The 27,926-nt window shown below is 41.4% G+C and overlaps 1 protein-coding gene across 5 annotated transcripts in view; it reads left to right on the top strand.

Moving 5' to 3' along the window:
* Positions 1-4,532: 4,532 nt before the first annotated feature.
* dot1l (DOT1-like histone H3K79 methyltransferase) overlaps positions 4,533-27,926 on the top strand; it is a 53,097-nt gene continuing 29,703 nt past the window's right edge. For 3 of the 5 annotated variants that reach the window (XM_061888419.1, XM_061888420.1, XM_061888418.1), the window contains exons 1-6: positions 4,533-4,906; positions 24,215-24,258; positions 24,367-24,441; positions 25,220-25,283; positions 25,531-25,759; positions 25,846-25,940. In XM_061888419.1, coding sequence (XP_061744403.1) covers positions 4,826-4,906; positions 24,215-24,258; positions 24,367-24,441; positions 25,220-25,283; positions 25,531-25,759; positions 25,846-25,940 — 588 coding nt within the window. In that variant the 5' untranslated portion in view covers positions 4,533-4,825. The remainder of the gene's footprint in view (positions 4,907-24,214; positions 24,259-24,366; positions 24,442-25,219; positions 25,284-25,530; positions 25,760-25,845; positions 25,941-27,926) is intronic. The other 2 variants (XM_061888422.1, XM_061888421.1) reach the window with 1 other exon arrangement.

Here is a 27,926-nt window from a genome sequence, read left to right as displayed (position 1 = left end):
TTGGGATGAATTAGAACAGAGACTGAGAGCCAGGCCTTCTCAAGCAACATGAGTGGGTGACCTCACCGAATCGCTTTTGGAAGAATGGTGGAAAATTCCTATAAACACACTCCGCAACCTTGTGGACAGCCTTTTCAGAAGAGCTGAAGCTGTAATAGCTGTAAAAGGTGGACCCACATCATGTTGAACCCTATGGGTTAGGAATGGGATGGCACTTCAAGTTCTTATGTGGGTCCGGGCAGGTGGCCTAATACATTTGGCAATATAGTGTATGGAGCATCATCTACAAAGAATTGCTATTGTGACATCTAGAGGACACATTTAGAACAGCTGTTACTTTCATTCAAAACTTTAAGGTATGTTTGAGACCATTGATAAACAGTAACAGGTGGAGATTGGTGACATCCGGTCACAATTATGATATATTGATAAAATAATGGGCTTCACGGTGGCAGAGGGGTTAGTGCGTCTGCCTCACAATACGAAGTTCCTGCAGTCCTGGGTTCAAATCCAGGCTCGGGAACTTTGTGTGGAGTTTGCATTTTCTCCCCGTGAAAGCGTGGGTTCCCTCCGGGTACTCTGGCTTCCTCCCACTTCCAAAGACATGCACCTGGGGATAGGTTGATTGGCAACACTAAATTGGCCCTAGTGTGTGAATGTGAGTGTGAATGTTGTCTGTCTATCTGTGTTGGCCCTGCGACGAGGTGGCGACTTGTCCATGGTGTAAAAAAAAAAAATCATTCCATACAAATTCAGACTATAAATATTTTTTGGTTCAAAACTCAAGACTCATTTCCTATGCAGGTTAATTTGTGTCTTTATTTTGAAAGCTTTTTTTTTTTATATGTAATTACATAAGTTTTGTGCGTTTTGAATTTTGTGACCTTAATTTTTTCATCATCATTCCAAACATCCATTTTCTACCGCTTGTCCCTTTTGCAACAAATAAATTTTATTGAAAACAATTGCGATGAAAATGTGTACAAAATTAAATTTTTTTTAAAATAAATACATTTTTTTAAAGATTTTTTAAAAAGTATTTTACGGAATTCAGTGTAAAAAAATACAGTGTAATAAAAAAAAATCAGTGTAAAAAAGTTTTTGAGCAGCAATAAAAAAAAAGACTTACGTCCGGCAAATTGATATTATCCATCCATCCATTTTCTACCGCTTGTCCCTTACGGGCTTGCGGGGGGCGCTGGCGCCTATCTCAGCTACAATCGGGCGGAAGGCGGGGTACACCCTGGACAGGTCGCCACCTCATCGCAGGGCCAACACAGATAGACAACATTCACACTCACATTCACACACTAGGGCCAATTTAGTGTTGCCAATCAACCTATCCCCAGGTGCATGTCTTTGGAAGTGGGAGGAAGCCGGAGTACCCGGAGGGAACCCACGCATTCACGGGGAGAACATGCAAACTCCACACAGAAAGATCCCGAGCCTGGATTTGAACCCAGGACTGCAGGACCTTCGTATTGTGAGGCAGACGCACTAACCCCTCTGCCACCGTGAAGCCCAGATTGGTGACATCCGGTCACAATTATGATATATTGATAAGATAATTTTAGAGCTGTAAAGCCCTCATCCTGACTGTTTGAGGTGTGACTTAAAAACTATGTTATTCACCTCTTTGCTCCTTTTGGTAAGCAAAAGCTGCTTGGCCAACATACAAATTGTCCGGGAAAATTTGCTAAAAAAGTGCAGGACAAATAATGTTTTTAGTGCTTTGACCTCTGTCTTTTTCCTGAGCAAGATTTTCCAGTGTAATTGTACAGATTGTAGATTAGCGTGTGCATGAAAATGGGTTCATTGGGGTGTTATTTATTGTTTCGCATTGAAACCATGCAGGGGTGTTCCGCACAACACTGCGTGGCGGACTTTGCACCGTCCACACTTTGTCTGTTTTGTGTGTACACATCTCTCAAAAGCTCGGCTGCAGAGTCCATTTTTATCCCATATTCATAAATCAAACGCGATCCTGTTTGCGCAGGACTTAAGCACCACTGCCTTCAACCCAAAACCTTGTCAACACGGCCAACTGTGAAATGTATTTCTTGTTGTAATGTGATGCAACCACGCCAGCTTGACACAAGCACTGGTCTGTCTTTCAAGTGTAAAAATAAGTTAACTGTTAATGTAAAAAATAAAACTGAATGAAGCCTTGTATAAGGACTAAACACAGTTTTATTGTTGCTTTTTACTCAACATACTGTCTTAACTTTTGTCACCGGACTACTGCAATGTAGCATTTTAGTTCTCTATAGCAGTGGTCCCCAACCTTTTTGTATCCGCGGACCGGTCGACGCTTAATAATTCCATACAAATTCAGAATATAAATATTTTTTGCTTCAAAACTCAGGACTCATTTCCTATGCAGGTTTATTTGTGTCTTTATTATGAACGCTTTTTTTTTTTATATGTAATTACGTAAGTTTTGTGCCTTTTGAATTTTGTGAGCTTAATTTTTTTTCATCATCATTCCAAACATCCATTTTCTACCGCTTGTCCCTTTTGCATCAAATACATTTTATTGAAAACAATTGCGATGAAAATGTTTACAAAATAAAAAAAATAAAAAAAATTAATAACGTGTCCCTCGGGAAGTCCTGTGGGGAGTGCTCAGAGAGTATGGGGTATCGGACTGTCTTATTGTGGCGGTCCGCTTCCTGTACGATCAGTGTCAGAGCTTGGTCCGCATTGCCGGCAGTAAGTCGAACACATTTCCAGTGAGGGTTGGACTCCGCCAAGGCTGTCCTTGGTCACCGATTCTGTTCATAACTTTTATGGACAGAATTTCTAGGCGCAGTCTAGGCGTTGAGGGGTTCCGGTTTGGTGACCGCAGGATTAGGTCTCTGCTTTTTGCAGATGATGTGGTCCTGATGGCTTCATCTGACCGGGATCTTCAGCTCTCGCTGGATCAGTTTGCAGCCGAGTGTGAGGCGACCGGAATGAGAATCAGCACCTCCAAGTCCGAGTCCATGGTTCTCGCCCGGAAAAGGGTGGAGTGCCTTCTCCGGGTTGGGGAGGAGACCCTGCCCCAAGTGGAGGAGTTCAAGTACCTAGGAGTCTTGTTCACGAGTGAGGGAAGAGTGGATTGTTAGATCGACAGGCGGATCGGTGCGGCGTCTTCAGTAATGCGGACGTTGTACCGATCCGTTGTGGTGAAGAAGGAGCTGAGCCGGAAGGCAAAGCTCTCAATTTACCGGTCGATCTACGTTCCCATCCTCACCTATGGTCATGAGCTTTGGGTCATGACCGAAAGGATAAGATCACGGGTACAAGCGGCCGAAATGAGTTTCCTCCGCCGTGTGGCGGGGCTCTCCCTTAGAGATAGGGTGAGAAGCTCTGCCATCCGGGAGGAACTCAAAGTAAAGCCGCTGCTGCTTCACATCGAGAGGAGCCAGATGAGGTGGTTCGGGCATCTGGTCAGGATGCCACCCGAACGCCTCCCTAGGGAGGTGTTTAGGGCACGTCCAACCGGTAGGAGGCCACGGGGAAGACCCAGGACACTTTGGGAAGACTATGTCTCCCGGCTGGCCTGGGAACGCCTCAGGATCCCCCGGGAAGAGCTAGACGAAGTGGCTGGGGAAAGGGAAGTCTGGGTTTCCCTGCTTAGGCTGCTGCCCCCGCGACCCGACCTCGGATAAGCGGAAGAAGATGGATGGAAAAAATAAATACAATTTTTTAAAGATTTTTTAAAAAATATTTTAAGGAATTCAGTGTAAGAAAATACAGTGTAAAAAAAAAATCTGTGTAAAAAAGTTTTTGAGCAGCAATAAAAAAAAGACTTACGTCCGGCAAATTGAAATTATGAAATTAAATGAAGTAAGTCCTTTTTTTTTCTTTTTTTTTTTCTTTGTCATGAAAAAGGGACGTTTTTGTCATGAAAAAGGGCGTTTTTTGTGCTTGGCGCACTAATTGTAAGAGTATATTGTGTTTTTTATGTTGATTTAATAAATACATTTTTTATTTATTTATTTTTTTTTTTTTAATAAGAATGAATAAAAAAATCTTCTGCAGCCCGGTACCAATCGGTACCTGGTTGGGGACCACTGCTTTATAGGGCCCCCAACACATAATTTCATATAATTTCATCATCGGGCCCCCTCCATCATGGGCCCCTAGAATCCGTCTCCTTTACGGCGCCCCTGTCGGTACCTCTAAAAAGGTTAAGAACCACTGCCCTAATGCAACAAAAAACAACTTTTGCAACAAAGACACGCATTAACCTGTTTTTTTAAGGAGACTTTTGTTTCGAAAGGAAAACGTCAAGCATTATTACCATTACGATAACTAGTGTCACGTCGCAACGGTATCAATTGATCCTGTCACGTCAATGACGATCTAAATAAATAAAACACTAATTAAAAATAAAACGGTGTCACGTGATCATGTCAAGTCAATGACGTTCTAATTAAATAAAATACAAATATAATAAAAAATAAAAAAAATAAATAAAAAACGACCTGCCACGCGCTGTCATCCCCCCAAAGTCTGCCTACTCCTCCCCCTTCTGTGACGTCACTGTCCCCTCCGTGGCCTCCTGCCATAGTTTTTCAACGCCGGGCGAAGATGGCGGCCATACAGGCGAGGTGTTATTGCCAGTGGACATAACCGGGACATTTTTTTTTTACCAACAAAATCCAGCCGAGTCAGTCAGTCTAGCAGTGTTTAGTCCTTTGTGAAGGCTTTTTTTTTTTTGGGATACATTTTTTACGCCCCCCCCCCCCCACACACAACATGTTCAGTGACTAGCTGGCTAACGGGAGAGCAAGCAGTCTACTAGCTCGCAGGCTAGCTCGCCGCCGTCAAGAGGAGGATGGGAGAAAAGCTGGAGCTCAAACTCAAATCGCCGGTTGGAGCGGAACCCGCCGGCTACCCGTGGCCTTTGCCGGTTTACGTAAGTGCTGCGGCCCCGCGGCTGCAATATTGGGGGTGTTTTTGTGGGCTTTGTTAGCTAGCCTTGTGCTAACACTTCCGGTCATGCTCAGTCTTGTAAGGACAACCCCGGCGTGTCAACTGAGTACACCAGTGTTTGTTTGAACCTTTTCTGAGGCAAGGCACAGTATTTCATTCTTAAAAAAAATCCCGAGGCACACCACCTGCAGAAAACATTAAAAAATGTAAGTCAGCCGCCGATATTGACAATGAAAAGTCCTTCTCGCATTTGTTGGATATGAATTGAAACCATAACCAAGCATGCATCACTATAGCTCTTGTCTCAAAGTGGGTGTGCTGTCACGACCTGTCACATCGCGCCGTGACTTATTTGGTGTTTTCCAGTGTGTAGTGTTTTAGTTCTTGTTGTGCGTTCTTATTTTGTTGTTGATTGTCATGTCATGTACGGATGTTCTTTGTGGACGCCGTCTGCTGCTCCACATGCTGTAAGTCTTTGCTGTCGTCCAGCATTCCGTTTTTGTTTACTTTGCATACAGTTCAGGTTTAGTTTCGTTTTGCATAACCATCCCTAAGCTTGAATGCCTTTCCTTAGCGCAGTGTTTTTTCAACCTTTTCTAAGGCAAGGCACAGTTTTTTTCATAAAAAAAAAAAATCCCGAGCCACATCACCGGCAGAAAACATAAATAATAGTCAGCAGCTGATATTGACGATTAAAAAGTCATTCTTGCAATTGTTGAATATGAATAGAAACCATAACCAAGCATTCATCACTACAATTCTTGTCTCAAAGTACTGTCACGACCTGTCACATCACGCTGTGACTTATTTGGAGGTTTTTGGTGATTTCCTGTGTGTAGTGTTTTAGTTCTTGTTTTGCGCTCTTATTTTGTTGTTGATTGTCATGTCATGTATGGATGTACTTTGTGGACGCCGTCCGCTGCTCCACACGTTGTAAGTCTTTGCTGTCGTCCAGCATTCTGTTTTCGTTTACTTTGCAGCCAGTTCAGTTTTAGTTTCGTTTTGCATAGCCATCCCTAAGCTTGAATGCCTTTCCTTAGTGCAGTGTTTTTTCAAAATTTTCTGAGGAAAGGCACAGTTTTTTTAATAATAAAAAAATCCAGAGGCACACCACCTGCAGAAAACATAAAAAAATGTAAGTCAGCCGCCGATATTGACAATGAAAAGTCCTTCGCGCAATTGTTGGAATGAATTGAAACCATAACCAAGCATGCATCACTATAGCTCTTGTCTCAAAGTGGGTGTGCTGTCACGACCTGTCACATGACGCCGTGACTTATTTGGTGTTTTCCAGTGTGTAGTGTTTTAGTTCTTGTTGTGCGCTCTTATTTCGCTGTTGATTGTCATGTCATGTACGGATGTTCTTTGTGGACGCCGTCTGCTGCTCCACATGCTGTAAGTCTTTGCTGTCGTCCAGCATTCTGTTTTTGTTTACTTTGCAGCCAGTTTAGTTTTAGTTTCGTTTTGCATAGCCATCCCTAAGCTTTGATGCCTTTCCTTAGCGCAGTGTTTTTTCAACATTTTCTGAGGCAAGGCACAGTTTTTTTAATAAAAAAAAAATCCAGAGGCACACCACCTGCAGAAAACATAAAAAAATGTAAGTCAGCAGCCGATATTGACAATGAAAAGTCCTTCGTGCAATTGTTGGATACGAATTGAAACCATAACCAAGCATGCATCACATAGCTCTTGTCTCAAAGTGGGTGTGCTGTCACGACCTGTCACATCGCGCCGTGACTTATTTGGTGTTTTCCACTGTGTAGTGTTTTAGTTCTTGTCTTGCGCTCTTATTTTGTTGTTGATTGTCATGTCATGTACGGATGTACTTTGTGGACGCCGTCCACTGCTCCACATGCTGTAAGTCTTTGCTGTCGTCCAGCATTCCGTTTTTGTTTACTTTGCATACAGTTCAGTTTTAGTTTTGTTTTGCATAACCATCCCTAAGCTTGAATGCCTTTCCCCAGCGCAGTGTTTTTTCAACGTTTTCTGAGGCAAGGCAGTTTTTTTCATAAAAAAAAAATCCCGAGCCACACCACCAGCAGAAAACATAAAAAAAAAAAAGTCAGCTGCCGATATTGACAATAAAAAGTCATTCTCGCATTTGTTGGATATGAATTGAAACCATAACCAAGCATGCATCACTATAGCTCTTGTCTCAAAGTGGGTGTGCTGTCACAACCTGTCACATCGCGCCGTGACTTATTTGGTGTTTTCCAGTGTGTAGTGTTTTAGTTCTTGTCTTGCGCTCTTATTTTGTTGTTGATTGTCATGTCATGTACGGATGTACTTTGTGGACGCCGTCCGCTGCTCCACATGAAGTAAGTCTTTGCTGTCGTCCAGCATTCTGTTTTTGTTTACTTTGCAGCCAGTTCAGTTTTATTTTATTTTTGCATAGCCATCCCTAAGCTTGAATGCCTTTCCTTGGCGCAGTGTTTTTTCAACCTTTTCTGAGGCAAGGCACAGTTTTTTTCATAAAAAAAAAAAATCCCGAGCCACACCACCAGCAGAAAACATATAAAAAAAAAAAGTCAGCTGCCAATATTGACTATAAAAAGTCGTTCTCGCATTTGTTGGATATGAATTGAAACCATAACCAAGCATGCATCACTATAGCTCTTGTCTCAAAGTACTGTCACAACCTGTCACATCACGCTGTGACTTATTTGGAGGTTTTTGGTGATTTCCTGTGTGTAGTGTTTACTTCTTGTCTTGCGCTCCTATTTTGTTGTTGATTGTCATGTCATGTACGGATGTACTTTGTGGACGCCGTCCGCTGCTCCACACACTGTAAGTCTTTGCTGTCGTCCAGCATTCCGTTTTTGTTTACTTTGCATACAGTTCAGTTTTAGTTTCGTTTTGCATAACCATCCCTAAGCTTGAATGCCTTTCCTTAGCGCAGTGTTTTTTCAACATTTTCTGAGGCAAGGCACAGTTTTTTCATTTAAAAACAAAAATCCAGAGCCACATCACCGGCAGAAAACAATGTAAGTCAGCAGCCGATATTGACAATGAAAAGTCCTTCTCGCAAGTGTTGGATATGAATTGAAACCATAACCAAGCATGCATCACTATAGCTCTTGTCTCAAAGTGGGTGTGCTGTCACGACCTGTCACATCACGCCGTGTCTTATTTGGAGGTTTTTGGTGATTTCCTGTGTGTAGTGTTTTAGTTCTTGTCTTGCGCTCCTATTTTGTTGTTGATTGTCATGTCATTACGGATATACTTTGTGGACGCGGTCTGCTGCTTCGCACACTGTAAGTCTTTGCTGTCGTCCAGCATTCTGTTTTTGTTTACTTTTCAGCCAGTTCAGTTTTAGTTTCGTTTTGAATAGCCATACCTAAGCTTGAATGCCTCAGCGCAGTGTTTTTTCAACCTTTTCTGAAGAAGGCACAATTTTTTTCATAAAAAAAAAATCCAGGGGCACATCACCAGCAGAAAACATAAACAAATAATAGTCAGCAGCCGATATTGACGATTAAAAAGTCATTCTTGCAATTGTTGGATATGAATAGAAACCATAACCAAGCATGCATCACTATAGCTCTTGTCTCAAAGTACTGTCACGACGTTTCACATCACGCCGTGACTTATGTGAATTATTTGGGTGTTTTCCAGTGTGTTGTGTTTTAGGTCTTGTCTTGCGCTCCTATTTTGTTGTCATGTCATGTACGGATGTACTTTGTGGACGCCGTCCGCTGCTCCACACACTGTAAGTCTTTGCTGTCGTCCAGCGTTCTGTTGCTGTTTACTTTGCGACCAGTTCAGTTTAGCATAGCCATCCCTAAGCTTCAATGCCTTTTCTTAGCCACACTCGCCTTTTGTTTATTTTGGGTTTAAGCGTTAGATACCTTTTTACCTGCACACTGCCTACGACATATTGTGATCCCGACATCTACAAAGCAATTAGCTACCTGCTGCCACCTACTGATATGCCGAGCTCCAGACAGTACAGACACTCAACAACGGCACATTTGCTGATTGTAATTACTGTTTTGCAAAAACATTTTTTAACCCAATAGGTGCAATAACATAATCTCCCGCAGCACACCAGACTGTATCTCATGGCACACCGGTTGAAAAACACTGAAGTACACGACCAGTAAGTCTTTTTTTTCAAATTGTTATAACCTATTTTGTTATATTTATCATATACATTAAGCTGACAAAAAGGGAGGTTATTGACACAGTCTGTACAAATAGTGCACTTAATGAAGTCCCTTGCTAGCTTTGTTTGTTTTTGCGTACCCCCCCAAACGTGTCATGTTTGTAGCTGTCATCTGGAGCACACATTGTTTCAGCAATGCTGCCAAACATTCAGGTCATATGTGCATATATGTTTGTTTTTGCTCGCTTAAGGCTCGACATCTGGTTGCACTTAAGAGTTGCATTGCAGCACATGGTTTTTGGGGGAGGGCTGTTTTGTGGAGGAGTTGGGGTGTTCAACTGGTGGCTGGCAGGACAAACCGGCCCGTGAATGATTTAGACTTGGACTTAGACTCACTTTAATGATCCACAAGGGAAATTGCTCCACACAGTAGCTCAGTTACAAAGGATGGAAAGAATAGTGCAGGTGTAGAGTAGACTAAAAATGTATCATAGTAGCAATATAAAATATAACACAGATGTAATATTTACATATTATATATACAGTATATAATATAGGCTGATATATTATATTTTTATGTAATATATACAATATATAACAATTACCATGTACTGAATAAAAAACAATAGAAGATTTTGTGATGCTAAAAATATCGATGTAATCATAGTAGTATCAACTAGATACGCTCCTGTACTTGGTATCATTTCAGTGGATGTTAGGTGTAGATCCACCAATGGAGTTTGTTTACATTCAGTAACGGCGTCGCTGCTACGGTGAAGCATGTTTAGCTATTCCTCGTCCTGCAGGGATGATACTTGTAAGAAACATACTTTATTTGTTGCCATGGAGGCGAGGATTAGTGATTTAGAAGTAGCTAAAACACTGCAGAGTGTGGATGGACTTAGCCCCTAGCTAGCTAGCCATGTCTTAAAGTACCTCTTCCTGAGGGCGTTTCAGTGTTATAGCTTCACCTTTGTCATTAGTTTTAAGCCAAAATGTGTCCGTTCTCCCTTTTCTGTCTACACACTGTGTCTGCTTTTAAGTACTCCGTGATTGTGCGTTGCCGAACATGCTCCTCTGCTTGTAAACCAGCAATGACACAACGTGACGACTACGACGGAGGCCGGGGGAGTGGTGGACCGGTACTTTTCAGAGGCGGTATATCACAGAATATGATTCATTAGTATTGCGGTACTATACTAATACCGGTATACCGTACAACTAGGGCTGGGAAATATATCGATATACAAGATATATCGCATTGCTACAAAAAGTAGCATTACTACTAATATGTAGCATCATTTGAAAAGTCACCTGCTAGAGAATGAAGAGTGCATACTGCGCATGTCAACATCTCCGTTCGGTGCCACACGCCCACACCATCAAAATGCAAAGGCAAACATGTCCAGATCAACACCATATAAAAAAAAAAGTCAACAACAGAATTTAATAACGTCTGTAGTAACCTACGACATAGCGAAGGACGAACACTATTTGATTTCCTAATATGCAGCTAATTTTTATTTGACATTTAAAATGTTCGTCATCTGGCCGGGATCTTCAGCTCTCACTGGATCGGTTTGCAGCCGAGTGTGAAGCTACCGGAATGAGAATCGGCACCTCCAAGTCAGAGTCCATGGTTCTCGCCCGGAAAAGGTTGGAGTGCCATCTCCGGGTTGGGGAGGAGACCCTGCCCCAAGTGGAGGAATTCATGTACCTAGGAGTCTTGTTCACGAGTCGGGGTGGGGGAGTGGATCGTGAGATCGACAGGCGGATCGGTGCGGCGTCTTCAGTAATGCGGATGTTGTACCGATCCGTTGTGGTGAAGAAGGAGCTGAGCCGGAAGGCAAAGCTCTCAATTTACCGGTCGATCTACGTTCCCATCCTCACTTATGGTCATGAGCTTTGGGTCATGACCGAAAGGATAAGATCACGGGTACAAGCGGCCGAAATAAGTTTCCTCCGTCGTGTGGCGTGGCTCTCATTTAGAGATAGGGTGAGAAGCTCTGCCATCCGAGAGGAGCTCAAAGTAAAGCCGCTGCTCCTCCACATCGAGAGGAGCCAGATGAGGTGGCTCGGGCATCTGGTCAGGATGCCACCCGAACGCCTCCCTAGGGAGGTGTTTAGGCCACGGGGAACACCCAGGACACGTTGGGAAGAATATGTCTACCGGCTGGCCTGGGAACGCCTCGGGAGCCCCCGGGAAGAGCTAGACGAAGTGGCTGGGGATAGGGAAGTCCGGGCTTCCCTGCTTAGGCTGCTGCCCCCGCGACCCGACCTTGAATAAGCGGAAGAAGATGGATGGATTTAAAATGTCTCTGACAATCTTGCACTTTCTGTTTTGGAAATGACATGAATGTTTGTGCCATTGCTTGATAACTGTTTAATAAATGCAGTTTATGTCTATTGACTTAGTTGTGATTTCCTTCTTTGCATGAAAGTTTAAAAGTAGTATATATTAATGCAGTATGAACAAGAATGTTTTAATGTAGACATATAGAATGATCATACTGCTGTGATTATATGTATCAAGTTTTAATTCAGGGCTAAGGCAAAATTTTGAGATATATATTGTGTATCGCGATATGGCCTAAAAATATCGAGATATTAAAAAAAGGCCATATCGCCCAGGCCTACGTACAACCTTAGTTTGAACAGTAAGTGTTTGAATATAGGACAATAAAACATTGTACTTGCATTAATGAAATAAAATATATTGCCAATATAATAAATATTGCACTGATAAAATATCAATAAATATTTTTTATTTGCCGTTACGTGCAACTTTCTATGCCAATGTTTGTCCGATATCAACCGATACTGATATACACAGTTGTGGAATCAACACATTATTATGCCTAATTTTGTTGTGATGCCCCCGCTGGACGCATTTAACAATGTAACAAGGTTTTCTAAAATAAATCAACTCAAGTTATGGACAAAAATGTCAACATTATTATTGAAGTCACAAAGAGCATTATTTTTTTTTAACATGCCTCAAAACAACAGTTTTGAATTTGGGACATGCTCACCCTGAGAGAGCATGAGGAGGTTGGGGTGGGTGGGGTAGGATGTAGCGAGGGGGGTATATTGTAGAGTCCCGCAAAAGTTAGTGCTGCAAGGGGTTCTGGGTATTTGTTCTGTTGTGTTTATGTTGTGTTAAGGTGCGGATGTTCTTCCGAAGTGTGTTTGTCATTCTTCTTTGGTGTGGGTTCACAGTGTGGTGCATATTTGTAACAGTGTTAACGTTGTTCATACAGCCACCCTCAGTGTGATCTGAATGGCTGTTGACCAAGTATGCCTTGCATCCACTTGTGGGTTCTTCCGAGGATGTCGTAGTCGTAATGGTTTGTACAGTCCTTTTAGACATTTGTGATTTAGGGCTATATAAATAAACACTGATTGATTGATTGATATGTGTGGTTGAAAAGCCGTAGATATTATGTGATTGGGCCGGCACGCAAAGGCAGTGCCTTTAAGGTTTATTGGCGCTCTGTACTTCTCCCTGCGTCCGTGTACCACTCCTCCGTACAGCGGCGTTTTAAAAAGTCATAAATTTTACTTTTTGAAACCGATACCGATAATTTACGATAATACATTTTAAAGCATTTATCGGCCGATAATATCTCTAGATAGAACCTAACCTGTACTGACTGAAAAGCATGAACAATCATATTACAGTATTTGTATTTGCCCCAAAAAATGAAAACCATGACACACTCATGTATTAGTCTAGACTAGTTGTTGTTTCAGTATCTTTCATGCAGCTTACCGTCTATGACTCATTGAGGTCTTCTCACTGGAGAAGAAACGGAAAAGGAAGTGGTTGTCTTGAACGCAACGTGCTTCTATTCACTACAAATTGTGGTGAGACGGTAAGCACTGACTGAAAAAAAGTCAGAATTCTCAGAATGCCTGAGCTGGGGTCGGGGGACTTCTTTCTGTACATTTCTTCCTCTTTTGCTTCCACTGTAAAAGTATGTGCATTACTGTAGTAGACATAATCAGCCACTGCCAGCTGCTTTATGGTGTAAAAAGTTGACCCTCCCATTTCCACTCCCTCCTGCCTCACCCATTTCCTTTTGCTATGGTCTGGCATGGATAAACACGCAAGCATGACAGGAATCTTAAGATACTGTCGGCCTGTGTCATGTCACTAGCGTAGAATTAGAAACAGTCCTGTCCTGCTTGTGGAATGTCTACAGTTTGAAGCGTATTTGTGCAGAGGCTCCCCTGCTGCCTTCAAAGGGGCGGGAGACTTCCTCCCTCTTCCCTGCGTCCATATGGTCAACACTAGGCAGGATGGACAACGCCACTCCTCGGGCAGCAGTTAGCAAATACCGTTAGAAAAACACATGCTTGTCAGGGTTTATAACCGATAATTCCACCCCAAATTCTGTATTCACGCCCACGTGACATGGGCACAGTGATGAAAGTGTATTCCAACGCACAAACGCAACTATTGTACATGCTGACACACTCGTCCACTTTGTATGCCCACACACAACGATACCACATCAGCAATGTCTCTCCGTAATGCAGTCGTGATTCTAGTATTATTACCGTTAATGCTAATTGTCGTGTGTTTATTTACATAAACCAACAAATGTGTTAATTGGAAGTAGGTAATAATTGGTTAGAGCCGGCCTGGGCAAATTAAGGCCCGGGGGCCACGTGCGGCCCATTTAGCTTTTCCATGTGGCCCACCGGACATTCCCAAATAATTTTTTTAGATGTATAAAATGGAAAGTGTAGCTGCCATCATGATGTGCTGTGATGTTTTCTGTGACCGTGAGTCTTAAACTATACAAAGCATTTAAATGGGTTGTAAATGGGTTGTACTTGTATAGCACTTTTCTACCTTCAAGGTACTCAAAGCGCTTTGACACTACTTCCACATTTACCCATTCACACACACATCCACACACTGATGGAGGGAGCTGCCATGCAAGGCGCCAACCAGCACCCATCAGGAGCAAGGTTGAAGTGTCTTGCTCAGGACACAACGGACGTGACGAGGTTGGTACTAGGTGGGATTTGAACCAGGGACCCTCGGGTTGCGCACGGCCACTCTTCCACTGCGCCACGCCGTCCCAAATGGTTGGAATCTGCGCTTTTGCATGATATACTAGTTACTATGGTAATCTAATTAGTTACTATGGTAACCTATTGGTTACTATGGTAAGCTAATTAGTTACTATGGTCATCAACTTAGTTACTATGGTCATCTAATTAGTTACTTCGATAACCTAATTAGTTACTATAGTAATCAAATGAGTTACTATGGTTTAATTAGTTACTATGATAACCTAATTAGTTACTATGGTAATCAAATTAGTTACTATGGTCATTTAATTATTTACTATGGTAATAATCTAAGTCACAGCAACTCAGACGAGGCACCAAGCAGTGTGGGTCGGGAGCGTTTCCACTGAGTGTTTCCAGGGCGGCCAGCCTGAAATGCGGGTGTCAGGGACAGAGGCGAAAGAAGATTTTTACAACAAACTTCTGAAGCTTAGTGATATATCAGATGTATCAGATTGTAGGCGGAGATTTTTTAATACCCTTCGCGTTTATATTTCGCTGTTTGTTGAATTTTTGTTGTGTTTCGCTTCATTGTAAGATATGTCAATCAAGGGGGGTGTGGCGTTCATATGTTGTCAATATACAGTGTTTTATCCTTCATAGATAATATTGTAAATCCCACATTCTTTATTTTCATCTACATTCTGGGTGTCTTATTCAGTAAAAAAAAATGAACATTCCATTCAGTTTTTTAAGGCGGTCTTTCATAACGTTCTTAGCTTTCAATAAGACATCATTGAGGGGTTTTGTATTAGTGTTCCTAAAAATCAAATTTACCGGCTCCCAGACACATTCTTTTTTCAACATTTGGCCCCAGAGTCAAAATAATTGCCCAGGCCTGGGTTAGAGGCTACTTTTGCCTAACTTTTTAACTTCATTTTGTAACTTTAATACCAGTTTGAAATAGGGGGTATCGTGATCCCATATTGATCAGTCAGATATCTGCAAAACATCTAAAATCTCTGATATGACCTCCGATACAAGCAGTCCTACACTGTGTTACTCGTGTACAGCTGGACAGCCAGTTCACATCTAAATGTCCTCCAATAAGCACACGATCTTAGTCTTTTTTAGTATTTTTAATAAGTCATTTACAAAGAATAGACATGATAGGCTATCAGCTACTATAGGAGATAGCAGCTACACAAGTAGTAGCAAATAAGCTAGACATACAGACGTGGTCAAAAGTTTACATACACTTGTAAAGAACATAATGTCATGGCTGTCTTGAGTTTCCAATAATTTCTACAACTCTTTTTTTTTTTTTGTGACAGAGTGATTGGAGCACATACTTGTTGGTCATAAAAAACATTCATGAAGTTTAGTTCTTTTATGAATTTATTATGGGTCTACTGAAAATGTGACCAAATCTGCTGGGTCAAAATTATACATACAGCAATGTTAATATTTGGTTACAAGTTTCACCGCAATAAGGTGTACATCTGTTGGTTTTCTGACATGGACTTCTTTTTTTTTTTTTTTTCTTTTTTTTTTGTTGTCCTGTCCAGCTTCTCAGGCAAATCATATAGTTGATGTAGATGCCCATATCGGCTGTTCAGATTTACTTTACAAAAGAGACGTGTAAAATACTTCTCTTGTTGTCTTATTTGAATGTGACTTTATTAAATGTATGTATATTATCATTTGGTGCAGCCGGGCCGGAGCAGGAGGGGATAGAAAGAGAAAAAAAGGAAGACAGAGGGGGAAATTGTGGGGATAAGAGGGGGATTAGACAGAGAGACAAAAACAACAGCAAATACAATTATAACAACAACAACAATAGAACAACATCAGCACATACATAATATGTACAAATATGATGGTAAAAGTGATAGCAAATAAGCAGTTAGTGAAATAAATAATATAGTAATGACAATGAGCATTTTTACACTAAAACTGGAGCAATACAAATACCAATAGAAAAAGCGCTATTGATCATAAACAAAACCAATAGATTACCTCTATTATCAGCAATAAAGTTGTTCAAATGCAACGATACTTATACATAATGATAGCTAGAAAGATAATAATAAAAAAAAAAAAAAAAGAAGGAATACCGAAAGATGAAAGGGAAGAGAGAGAGGCAACCTATATTAATCTTGTAGATTGTTATAGTAACAATGGTTTAAGCCAGGGGTGCCCACACTTTTTCTGCAGGCGAGCTACTTTTCAATTGACCAACTCGAGGGGATCTACCTCATTTATATATATCATTTATATTTATTTATTTATGAAAGAGACATTTTTGTAAGCAAGTTAAATGTGTTTAATGATAATACAAGCATGTGTAACACATATAGATGTCTTTCTTTCACGAAGACAAGAATATAAGTTGGTGTATTACCTGATTCTGATGACTTGCATTGATTGGAATCAGACAGTAATGATGATAACGCCCACATTTTCAAATGGAGGAGAAAAAAAGTTGTCCTTTCTGTACAATACCACATGAAAGTGATTGGTTTTTGGCATCTAATTCATCCAGCTTCCATACACTTTACAAGAAAAACATTGGCAGCAAATTCCATAGCTTGCTTGATTGACATTCACGGCACCCGAGGGTCTTGTGAGATGACGCTGGCTGCTGCCAGTTCATTATTATGAAAAAATGACAGAGAGGAAGGCGAGAAACACTTTTTATTTCAACAGACTTTCGTGCCGTCCCTTCCGTCAAAACTCTAAAGACCGACTGCACATTTCCTATCTTCACAATAAAAGCCCTGCTTCATGCTGCCTGCGCTAACAAAATAAGAGTCTCGGAAAGCTGGCGTGCACAAGTGATGTGCACGCCAGCTTTCTGAGGAATCGCTTGTGCACGCCAGTTTTCCGAGACTCAGGCAGCATGAAGCAGGGCTTTTATTGTGAAGATAGGAAATGTGCAGTCGGCCTTTAGAGTTTTGACGGAAGGTACGGCGCGAGAGTCTGTTGAAATAAAAAGTGTTTCTCGCCTTCCTCTCGGTCATATTTTAATAATAATGATCTTGCAGCACCCAGCGTCATCTCACAAGACCCTCCGGTACCGTGAATGTCATTTAAGTGACGTCTTGGTGAAGATTGATGATCACTAATTTTTAGGTCTATTTTTTTTAAAAGCCTGGCTCGAGATCGACTGACACACTCCCCGCGGTCGACTAGTAGCTCGCGATCGACGTAATGGGCACCCCTGGTTCAAGCTATGTCAATATGCCTTGTGTTACCCAGTTTACCCTAGGGCAACAGCATTGATATATGTTTGATGAAACATGATTATGTGCATGAGTGTATGTATGTATTGTATGTAATATAGTATATTATTGTATGTAACCCTAACTTGTATATGAACAGAATGTGTATATGAATGTTTGTACAGTAAATGTATATGTACTGTATATGTATGTTTGTTTGTTTGTTTGTTTGTACAGTGAATGCATATGTACAGTATATGTATGTTTGTTTGTACAGTGAATGTATATGTACAGTATATGTATGGTCGTACCGTGAATGTGCGCGTGGATGGACGGGCTTGGAGTATGTAGATATGTAATGTATTTGTGTATGTATGTGGGAGCGTAGGTACCAATGTATGGACGTTTGTATGTATGAGTAACGGTGTGTGTTGTGTTAGTATATGTGTGTTTGACATGGACTTCTTTCTTCAGCATTGTCCACACATTTAAGTCAGAACTTTGGGAAGGCCATTCTAAAACCTTAATTCGAGTCATTCCTTTACCACTTTTGATGTGTTTTGGGGTCATTGTCCCCAATGACCATTGGCGTTCTGTACAAAAAGTGCACTTTAATTTAGTGTTGTTTTGATACGTCATCTTATTGACATCATGCACAAAAGTGCACTCATAGCTTGTTTTAAAATGTCTCCGACAATCTTTCATTTTCTGTTTTGAAATGACATGAATGATTGTGCCACTGCTTAATAACAGTTTAATAAATACAGTTTTGGTAAATTGACTTAGTTGTGGTTTCCCTCTCTGCGTGGAAATTTAAAAATAGCATATATTAATGCAATATGAACAAGAATGTTTTAATGTAGACACATAGAATCATCATACTGCTGTGATTATATGCATCTAGTGTTCATTCAAGGCTAAGGCAAAATATCGAGCTATATATCGTGTATCGTGACATGGCCTAAAAATAGCAATATATTAATAGAAGGCCATCTCGCCCAGCCCTAGATTAATGTCCGTTGTGTCCTGAGCAAGACACTTCAACCCTTGCTCCTGATGGGTGCTAGTTAGCGCCTTGCATGGCAGCTCCCTCCGTCAGTGTGTGAATGTGTGTGTGAATGGGTAAATGTGGAAGTAGTGTGAAAGCGCTTTGAGTACCTTGAAGGTAGAAAAGCGCTATACAAGTACAACCCATTCATCATTTATCATAGCGTTTAGTAGCCAACTCTTCAGTCGGCATAAATACAGCTGATGAGTTGAATGTAAACAAAAAGCGTGGCAAGTGCAACAGGTTTGATTTACACAGAGTGGGGCAACACAACATTTTAAAGCGCATTCAGATGAAGATATAGCTGCTGAATGTTGACCGCTATTGTTGAGTTAAAAAATCTACATTGGAAGGTTACTTGCATTCACTGCGGTTAATGTCGACTATAGGAGGCTCTGCGGTCAATTGAGCATTTTTTGTGTACAGTTTATTTTGTTGATGTGAAAGGTTGAAGGCAGTTCCTTCCAGGACACAATATTCTGAAACAGACAGCTTAGGAAATAATGGAAATATTTGAACGTTCCTAACCGTTCAAAAAGAAAATAACAGTATACCATAGTAATAAATGAGCCATATTGTACTGATTAGCCAGAATAGCGGTGCATGTACCGCTTTTGTTACTGTGCTGCCGACACATTAGAAGCTCCATTTTGTGCGTCTGTAATGGTCATCAATCTGTTCCTGTTTATCCAGGTAAAGCATCATCGGAAAAACAGCCAATGAAAAAGCACTAGATGAGTCAATGCAATTATTTCCACAAGTTTTGTTAAAGTGTTGCAAATTTTTTTGAAAGACACATTTTCTCCTCGGAAAAAGTTCCGAATGAGAGGTTCCCCTGTGGGAGTTGCAGCCAACATTTGTTGTTTACGCACACACACCAAAACAAACGGCCATGTCAGGAGAGAGTTCCTTATGTCAACTGTGCCGAGATAGCAAGTGATATCACATTAGGGTGTTCTGCAGGATGACTCAGTTTTTAGTGGAAAAGATTAAGCTCCCTATAGTTGTTTATGACGCTGAGTTACAACCTCTGATTTCCACCATTTGCCAGTGAGGAGAGAGGAGAGTCTCCATTCGTCTCACACAGGTTTATTTTTAGCTCAGCGCTGGTGTTGCTGTGTGCCATTTTGTGCCATCACGTGACTGCCTTCTACATCCTATGCTCAAGCTGCATACCAACTAACCATTTCCTATGTTTTATTTATGCTGCATGGCGGCGGAGCGTCTAGTTTTGTTGCCGTGTCGCTCGTACTTGTCAATTCATATTCTTCCGTGCCTTGCTGATAGAAATGAATTTCCCGCGCATATTTTGAACGTCATCCTTGAGTGTTGGCAGTGGATGTTTGTGCAAAAAGTGGCGGGCAGCAGCGAGCGGGAAGCTGGAACCTGCACAGGCCGCAAAACAGCTGACAAAACTGTAGGCTTTCCATCCTCTCTGGCCACCTCTCCCTGCTTTCAACTCCCTTTGTTTGGCTTTCCTTTTTCCTCCATCCCTCATTCTCCTTCTTTAGCGATCCATGGACCAGAAACAATCCTTGGAAATTGCACTGGAGTCTGAGAAAACGAAAGTGGGTCAGTGGGTCAGCTGAGGATACAGGCTCACGCTGCTGCTGCGCTCTGTGTACAATTTGAGCGCCGTCACCGCCGCACAGCAGCCTTGGTGCACCAGGACGGGATCAGCTGTGATCCCTGCAGATGATGCGGTTTTATCAGGTTTTTCTGGGGTCGGCCGGGGTGCTATTCTAAACTACATAAAACCATACCTCAGCGGCAGTCACAGATTGCGACAGGTGCTTGTAGTCTGTAAATATTTAAAGAGTAAGGCAAGGCATGTGTTGCTTGAGATTTGCTCCAAAGGTCGACCACAATTCAGGAGCGAACAAGAAGCCATGTTTTCTGCTAAGATAGCTTGAATGTAAAGTAGCAAAACATGGTCCACAAAAATGTATTTTCTGGACCATAAGGCGCGCCAGATTATAATGCGCACTGCCAATGAAAGTTCTATTTTTGATCTTTTTTCATATTTTAGGCCCACTGGATTATAGGACGCATTAAAGAAGTCATAATATTATTATTTTTTTCTAAATGTAAAGCACTTCCTTGTGGTCTACATAACATGTAATGGTGTTTGGTCCAAACGTTGCATAGATTATGTTTTACAGATCCTCTCCAAGCCGCTTTCTGACTGTCGTTTCTGGATGCGCCGTTTTGTGGGCGGTCTTAGTTATGTGGCTCACCTTTGGCAGCGTCTTCTCCCTGTCATCTTTGTTGTAGTGGTGTAGCATGCAAGGACGGGAGTGGAAGAAGTGTCAAAAAAGGAAGTTAACTGTTTTAATGACATTCAGACTTTACTTTAATGAATAACGGAGCAACATCTCCTCATCCGGAAACAATACAGGAAATGTGTCCCATGAAAAATGTCCGACCGAAATGCTCTAATAACTAAAGTTCCGTGGGTGAATAATGTAACTCACTAGGCAGGTATGTTTTAGCGCTTTCATGGCGAGTTTACTGACAGATATAAGTAAGAACTTTACACTACTCTATATTAGAAATGGCAACAGCGGAGGTTGAATGTCACATAAAAAGATAGAGAAAAAGAAGCTTATCGACTATGGCGTCATTGCGGACGCGTGTAATTTTTCAGGATTTACGCAGATCCCAAATACAGATTAGCAGGTACCAGAAGTTAAGAAAAATTGCTTTTGTATAATATAAAAGTTAATAACTCAGTTATTTCACTTTAGCTTTTTCGGTGTTGATTGAGCTGTGTTGAAGCAGCAAAAAAGGACATTAAGTTCAATGAAGAGTTTCCTGAAGCTGTCTCTGATAGTTGATATAATAATGTAACTGCATCATAAAGCCTACATGAACTCCATGGTGTTCAGGGATGAATAGTCTCTCCTATTGCTGTTGTACAATTTTTTTCAGCTATAGTTACATTAATCATGAGTAATGTAGCAGCCTAGTTTTGAATGGCAGGGTCCCTGCTATCACATGTTGATAAAAATATAAAATTTGAATAATAAAAATCTAATACAGGCTTCCCAAATGCTGTAACAAATTAAGCATGATGTGTTGAGCATATGTCAACATGTGGCCCCAATTTTCCAAACGCTTATTGCAAACGCTTACACACAGTAAGTCATTGATTTGACTTTTTAAGTCATTATTTTGACTTAGTAAGTCATTATTTTGACTTAGTAAATTAGTAAGTCAAAATATTGACTTACTAAGTCATAATAATGACATACTTTGTAATCCAGGTAACTAGGACTGTTTTTTGTATTTTCTTTTACTTTACGGAAAAAATATCGAGATATATATATATAGTATATCGGCATATGCAGCGGAAAACACAAACAAAAATTGTGGGCTTCCTCATGCGACTAAGCCGGCCTACTTCATCGCAGTCCGTAGTCTATTGCCCCTTAGTTGGGTGTTGCCGCTTACTGGTGTTGATGCCAGTGCAGATAGTGTCTGCTATTGCCCGCAGGACCTGGTCGTGGCGCCACCGGTACCTGCCATCTCCCAATGCCTTTGAGCAACAGCTGAGGATGTGTTGTAATGATCTTCGTTTCTGACAGAGCTGGCACACAGGTGTGTCTATCAGGCCCCAGGTAAATAAGTTAGCAGGGCTCATAAACTGACTGGACCAAGAACTTAAACTGGTGTGGCTCCGCTTTCCAGAGTTCGGTCCAGGTGATCTTGCGACCAGCTATGTGCTCCCACTTGGTCCAGGCCCCCTGCTTGCTCATTCCCACCATTCTGCTGAAGCGAGCCTCTTCCACCTCGGCGCGAACCTCCTCTTGGACCAACTTTCTCCTTTCCTTTCCTCCGGCTCTGCTGTAGCTTGGTTTGGTGTTACTACCCAGCCCAGCCCGACCAGTAGCTACGGTTCCCACCACGGTGCTGTGCCGCAACCTCGCCTCTGCCCGCTCCACTTCCTTGCTGTTCTGACCTCCACACCTGCTGACGATACTTTCCCATCAGCAGAATCTCTGTAGAGCAGGACTTCTCTGGCCCTGGAAACCTTGAACTCCTCTGCCAGACTACTGAAAGGAAGCTACAGCTTGGTGTTGCTGCTTAGGCTCCGTGGCAGACCCAGCCACCTGCGCAGGGACGAGCTGATCTTTCTCTCGAATCCCTCCACGATGGTCATTGGGAATTCGTACATCAGCAGCGGCCAGAGGATACGAGGCAGGATGCCATGCTGATATATCCAGGCTTTGAACTTCCCTGGAAGTCCCGACTTGTCCACCGCTGAGAGCCGCATGTTGAGGTTATCGCTGGTAGCTTGACGTGCAGCGGAATCCTTCAGATCACCAGTGAAGAGCTTGCCCAGGCTCTTCACTGGCTTTTCTGACACAGATGGAATTTGGATGTCTGCCAGACTGAAGCGAAAGTGTTCGGATACTTTACCCTTCCTCAAGACCAAGGACCTGGACTTAGAGGGCTTGAAACTCATTCTTGCCCAACTAATGAGTCGATCAAGGCCTTGAAGGAGCCATCTGCATCCAGACACTGATGCAGATGGGAAATCACAACTAAGTCAATTGACCAAAACTGTATTTATTAAATACTCTTCAGTCTCTCACGGCTGACTTTTTAAATGAAAGAAAAAATAATAGTGTTGCTACCTTTTTGTAGTAACACTTCTGCCGAATATCTTCCCACTCGAAGCCAAACCACCGCCAGACGATGGATCCCCTGCTCTTTATTTTGGGCATTTATTGTTCTTCCTCCATTTGTGATCAGTTTTCGCACCTTCTCTCTCCGCTCGACCTGCCTCAGCTAACGTTAACCATGCTAGATGCGCGACAGTATGTGACATATGTAAAAAGGCGTGCTTGTTTTACGAGAGACGAGAAGGAGTGGGAAATGCCAGTAATGTAATGCCCGTAGCTAAAAGCAACCGTGTGAGAACATATAATCGAATATTACGATAAAGTAATTGTCTATATCGCACAGAGACAAACCTGCGATATATCGTTTATATCGATATATCGCCCAGCCCTAAACTGAATACTATTTTGGTCGTATCTATTTATTCACAAACTTTTTGAATTCTTTAGGTGTTATAATAAAATAGATATATATGATAATAGCTTCAATATAGAGGCAATTTGTTTTTCAACTTCACTGGTACTTTAAATGTATTGTTCTTACTATAATTTTTGTACTTCTTGTTTATTTGTTACCAATTATAAATGTGCTATTTTAAATTGTATTAAAAATTAGTTTTGGTAGTACAATAGATACTCATATTTTAATGATAGTATTATTAATCTTGATTCCAACGTCAATCAAAATAATAGCGATAATGATTTTTGCGATAATCATTTAGTCCTATCCCAATATCATTTTATATATCACGGCAGAGCGTTCTCATTATTTACATGATATATATGGAGCTTGTCATTCTATTGATTTGTGGTGATGTTATCATACACTACTGGCAAGGAGCAATTCAATTACAGTGCAGGTTTAATGCTCTCGTAGCAACACTGAGCAGCAATAAGATTAATTTATTGTTTTATGGTTGACATTGTATTTATCCTTTTCCATCACTGTTACATCTTCTGCAGCGGCATCACCAGAGTAGGTCTTAAGTTTGTTGCTATTTCTTTGCGTTGGACTTAAGAAGCGTCATCCATGTGTAATGGTAAAAAAAAAACAAATTACGCTGTCATCGTAATGAAGTTTTTTCCGGTTAAGTCCTTTAGTCATCTGTGCCTGATGACTAATTATGCGATAAACACATGATGAGGTGTATGTGTAATCCTATTGACATCAGCCAGTGTGTTGTTATTACTCTATATTACCGCTTGACTGCTTTCTGTCATAATTTGAAGTTTGAGAAAGGTCATCACCTTTTTCCCTTGCCAGGATAAACACCATGATGCTGCTCAAGAAATCATCGAGACCATTCGGTAAGCAACGCCTGTGGACTCTGACTCAATACTCCTCTGTTTTTTTTCTTGCCGTGTGACTGGCTTAGGTACAATAATGTGTGCGTGTGTGTATGTGCGTGGGCGCAGGTGGGTGTGCGAAGAGATTCCAGACCTCAAACTGGCGATGGAAAACTATGTACTCATCGACTACGACACCAAGTGGTGGGTCTCAAAATAACACACATGACTTCAAAGCATACAGTGATAGTCATTAGATGTATTTATTGCAGTGCTACCTCTGTTTTCTTCATTAACTCCAAAATGGACCCTTTTTTAAATGGACCCTAAAGGGTCCATTTAAAAAAAACAAGTCATGTGAAACATTTTTTCCTATAGGAAACAATGTAAATCCAATGAGTCCATTCCACAGACCCAACAATGTCATAAGAAAACACTTTTTAATTGATGATTATAGTTTTACATGCATAAAATAATGCAAAATACATATAAATGACAAATAAAATGGATATATGAACAGTTAGCGTCACGTTTACCTTTTTGTTTTTTTAAACATCACTTTTGAGGGCGATAAGCAGCCAGGTAGGAGGGAAGGTGAATAAGCTTTGTAAACATTGTGTAATACATGATAAGATACATATTGCATATTTTCACACTACAGTATTGGCTGCTTTTGTTTTGATAGTAGTAATTTTTATCATTTTTGGACACTGCTCGACTTATCAGGATTTAGACGACATTTTTTCCTACATGAAATAGTGAAGAGGGTCAAACATCACCATCAAAAGACTTTTGAGACCTGCAGTGGTATTTTCCAAAAGACATTTTAACTTTCCAAAGTGTAAAAACAAATTTAATTGGGATCAGTTTAGGCTGATCCTTAAGTGTCGCTCAATTTTCAGCGAAAAACATACAAAATACACGAAAGAAGGAATGTGGTTACAATGTCACCAATTTGTGTTGTTGTTTTTAATTGTAATAGTTTTGAGAGTATGCAGAGACTGTGTGACAAATACAACAGGGCGATTGACAGCATTCACCAGCTGGTAAGCAGATGGATTTGAATTATTAGTCAATAAAACTTGTAACAGAAAATAAATAATGTAATAGTGCTATGTTCATGTCATATCTACAGTGTAAACCAACAATGTCATATTTGACAATATACGTGTCAATTTTTATTTTTATTGTACTGTAGTTGTTAACTTCTACACTTTAGAAAGTTTGAAAACAACATCTGTAATGCAAGGCCAGCTACTTCATAGAAATATGCTTTTTAATCCCATTTTAAAGTGGAAAGGGACGACCCAGCCCATGAAGCTAAACAAGCGACCTTCCAACGGGCTGTTGAGACACATCCTCCAGCAGGTATACAACCATTCGGTGACCGACCCGGAGAAGCTAAACAACTATGAGCCCTTCTCCCCGGAGGTGTACGGGGAGACGTCTTTTGACCTGGTGGCTCAAATCATCGATGAGATGGAGATGATGGAGGATGACACCTTTGTTGATCTTGGCAGCGGCAAGTTATTTTTGTACTTTGGTGATGTAGTACAAATGTCCAATAAATGACTGAATTCTCATTTTTCAAACGTTTTCTCTTTGCAGGTGTGGGTCAGGTGGTGCTGCAGGTTGCCGCAGCGACCACCTGTAAACACTACTATGGTGTGGAAAAGGCAGATATTCCAGCAACCTATGCAGAGGTATTGTAATAGTATTGATTTATTGCACATATGTTACAGTACATAGATCAATACATCAAACTGTTTTTATTTAGCACTTTTCATGCACAGGCAAGTTGCACTTTATTCCGGTCAAAAAAAGAAAAAGAAGAAAACATACGCATGCATGCGCACACACAGCCCTATTGATAAGAAAACGTGGAATGGCACTGACGAAAAACACAAATTAAAATGATCTTGAAAACACATACTGTACATATAAAAGCACATAGGCATACATACACCCAAGCATATATTCATGTTTTATTAAACATCTATTAACGTTGTTCCCCTAGGGGAAACTGGGTAACACACGGCACACCGACAATGCTTAGCCTATATTACTATAACAATCTACAAGGTTAATACAGTTTGCTTGTCTTTCTTCCCCTCTATTTATCTGCCTTATTTTGTATTTCAAGTTATCATTACATATATGTACGGTTGCATTTGAACCAACTGTATTGTTGATTGTAGAAGTAGATATTGTTATTATTTATTATCAATAGTGCTATTTCTATTGGTATTTGTATTGCTCCACTTGTAGTGTAATAATGTACATTGTCATTTCTGTGTTATTAATATTAAATTCATGAACTGCTTCTTTGCTATCACTTTTACCATCATATTTATACATATCCCATTTGTTGGTGCTGTTCTGTTGTTGTCGTTTCTCGGTTTTTTCCCCCTCGTGTCCCCACAATTTCCCCTTCGGTCTTCCTTTTTCTCTCCCTTTCTATCCCGTCGTGCTCCGGTCAGGCTGCGCCAAACATTAAAATAAATCCATTTAATAAAGTCAAATACAAATAAGACAACAAGAGAAGTAACCCACACTTTTCTTTTGTAAAGTAAATCTGTACAGAAAATATGGGCATCTACATCAGCAGTATGATTTTCCTGAGGAGCTGCACAGGACTAAAAAAATAAAATAATATAAATCATATTTTAGAATATAAATTATTAAAATTATTAATATTATATTAATATTATTATATACTCTCGGCAGGGTTCTTGAGGGTGCATGGGAGTTTGCCCAACCAGTCTACATGTGCTTTGTGGACTTGGAGAAGGCATTCGACCGTGTCCCTCGGGAAGTCCTGTGGGGAGTGCTCAGAGAGTATGGGGTATCGGACTGTCTTATTGTGGCAGTCCGATCCCTGTACGATCAGTGCCAGAGCTTGGTCCGCATTGCTGGCAGTAAGTCGGACACGTTTCCAGTGAGGGTTGGACTCCGCCAAGGTTGCCCTTTGTCACCGATTCTGTTCATAACTTTTATGGACAGAATTTCTAGGCGCAGTCAAGGAATTGAGGGGTTCCGGTTTGGTGGCCGCGGGATTAGGTCTCTGCTTTTTGCAGACGATGTGGTCCTGTTGGCTTCATCTGGCCGGGATCTTCAGCTCTCACTGGATCGGTTCGCAGCCGAGTGGGAAGCGGCCGGAATGAGAATCAGCACCTCCAAATCTGAGTCCATGGTTCTCTCCCGGAAAAGAGTGGAGTGCCATCTCCGGGTTGGGGAGGAGACCCTGCCCCAAGTGGAGGAGTTCAAGTACCTAGGAGTCTTGTTCACAAGTGGGGGAAGAGTGGATCGTGAGATCGACAGGCGGATCATTGCGGCGTCTTCAGTAATGCGGACGTTGTACCGATCTGTTGTGGTGAAGAAGGAGCTGAGCTGGAAGGCAAAGCTCTCAATTTACCGGTCGATCTTCGTTCCCATCCTCACCTATGGTCATGAGCTTTGGGTAATGACCGAAAGGATAAGATCACGGGTACAAGCGGCCGAAATGAGTTTCCTCTGCCGTGTGGCGGGGCTCTCCCTTAGAGATAGGGTGAGAAGCTCTGCCATCTTGGAGGAGCTCAAAGTAAAGCCGCTGCTCCTCCACATCGAAAGGAGCCAGATGAGGTGGTTCGGGCATCTGGTCAGGATGCCACCCGAACGCCTCCCGAGGGAGGTGTTTAGGGCACGTCCAA

The sequence above is a fragment of the Nerophis ophidion genome, linkage group LG26, assembly GCF_033978795.1.
Source record: "Nerophis ophidion isolate RoL-2023_Sa linkage group LG26, RoL_Noph_v1.0, whole genome shotgun sequence".
In the NCBI taxonomy this organism is placed as follows: Eukaryota; Metazoa; Chordata; class Actinopteri; order Syngnathiformes; family Syngnathidae; genus Nerophis; species Nerophis ophidion.
The sequence above is the reverse complement of the archived record's forward strand: the minus strand, read 5'-3'. Positions and strand labels throughout refer to the sequence as shown.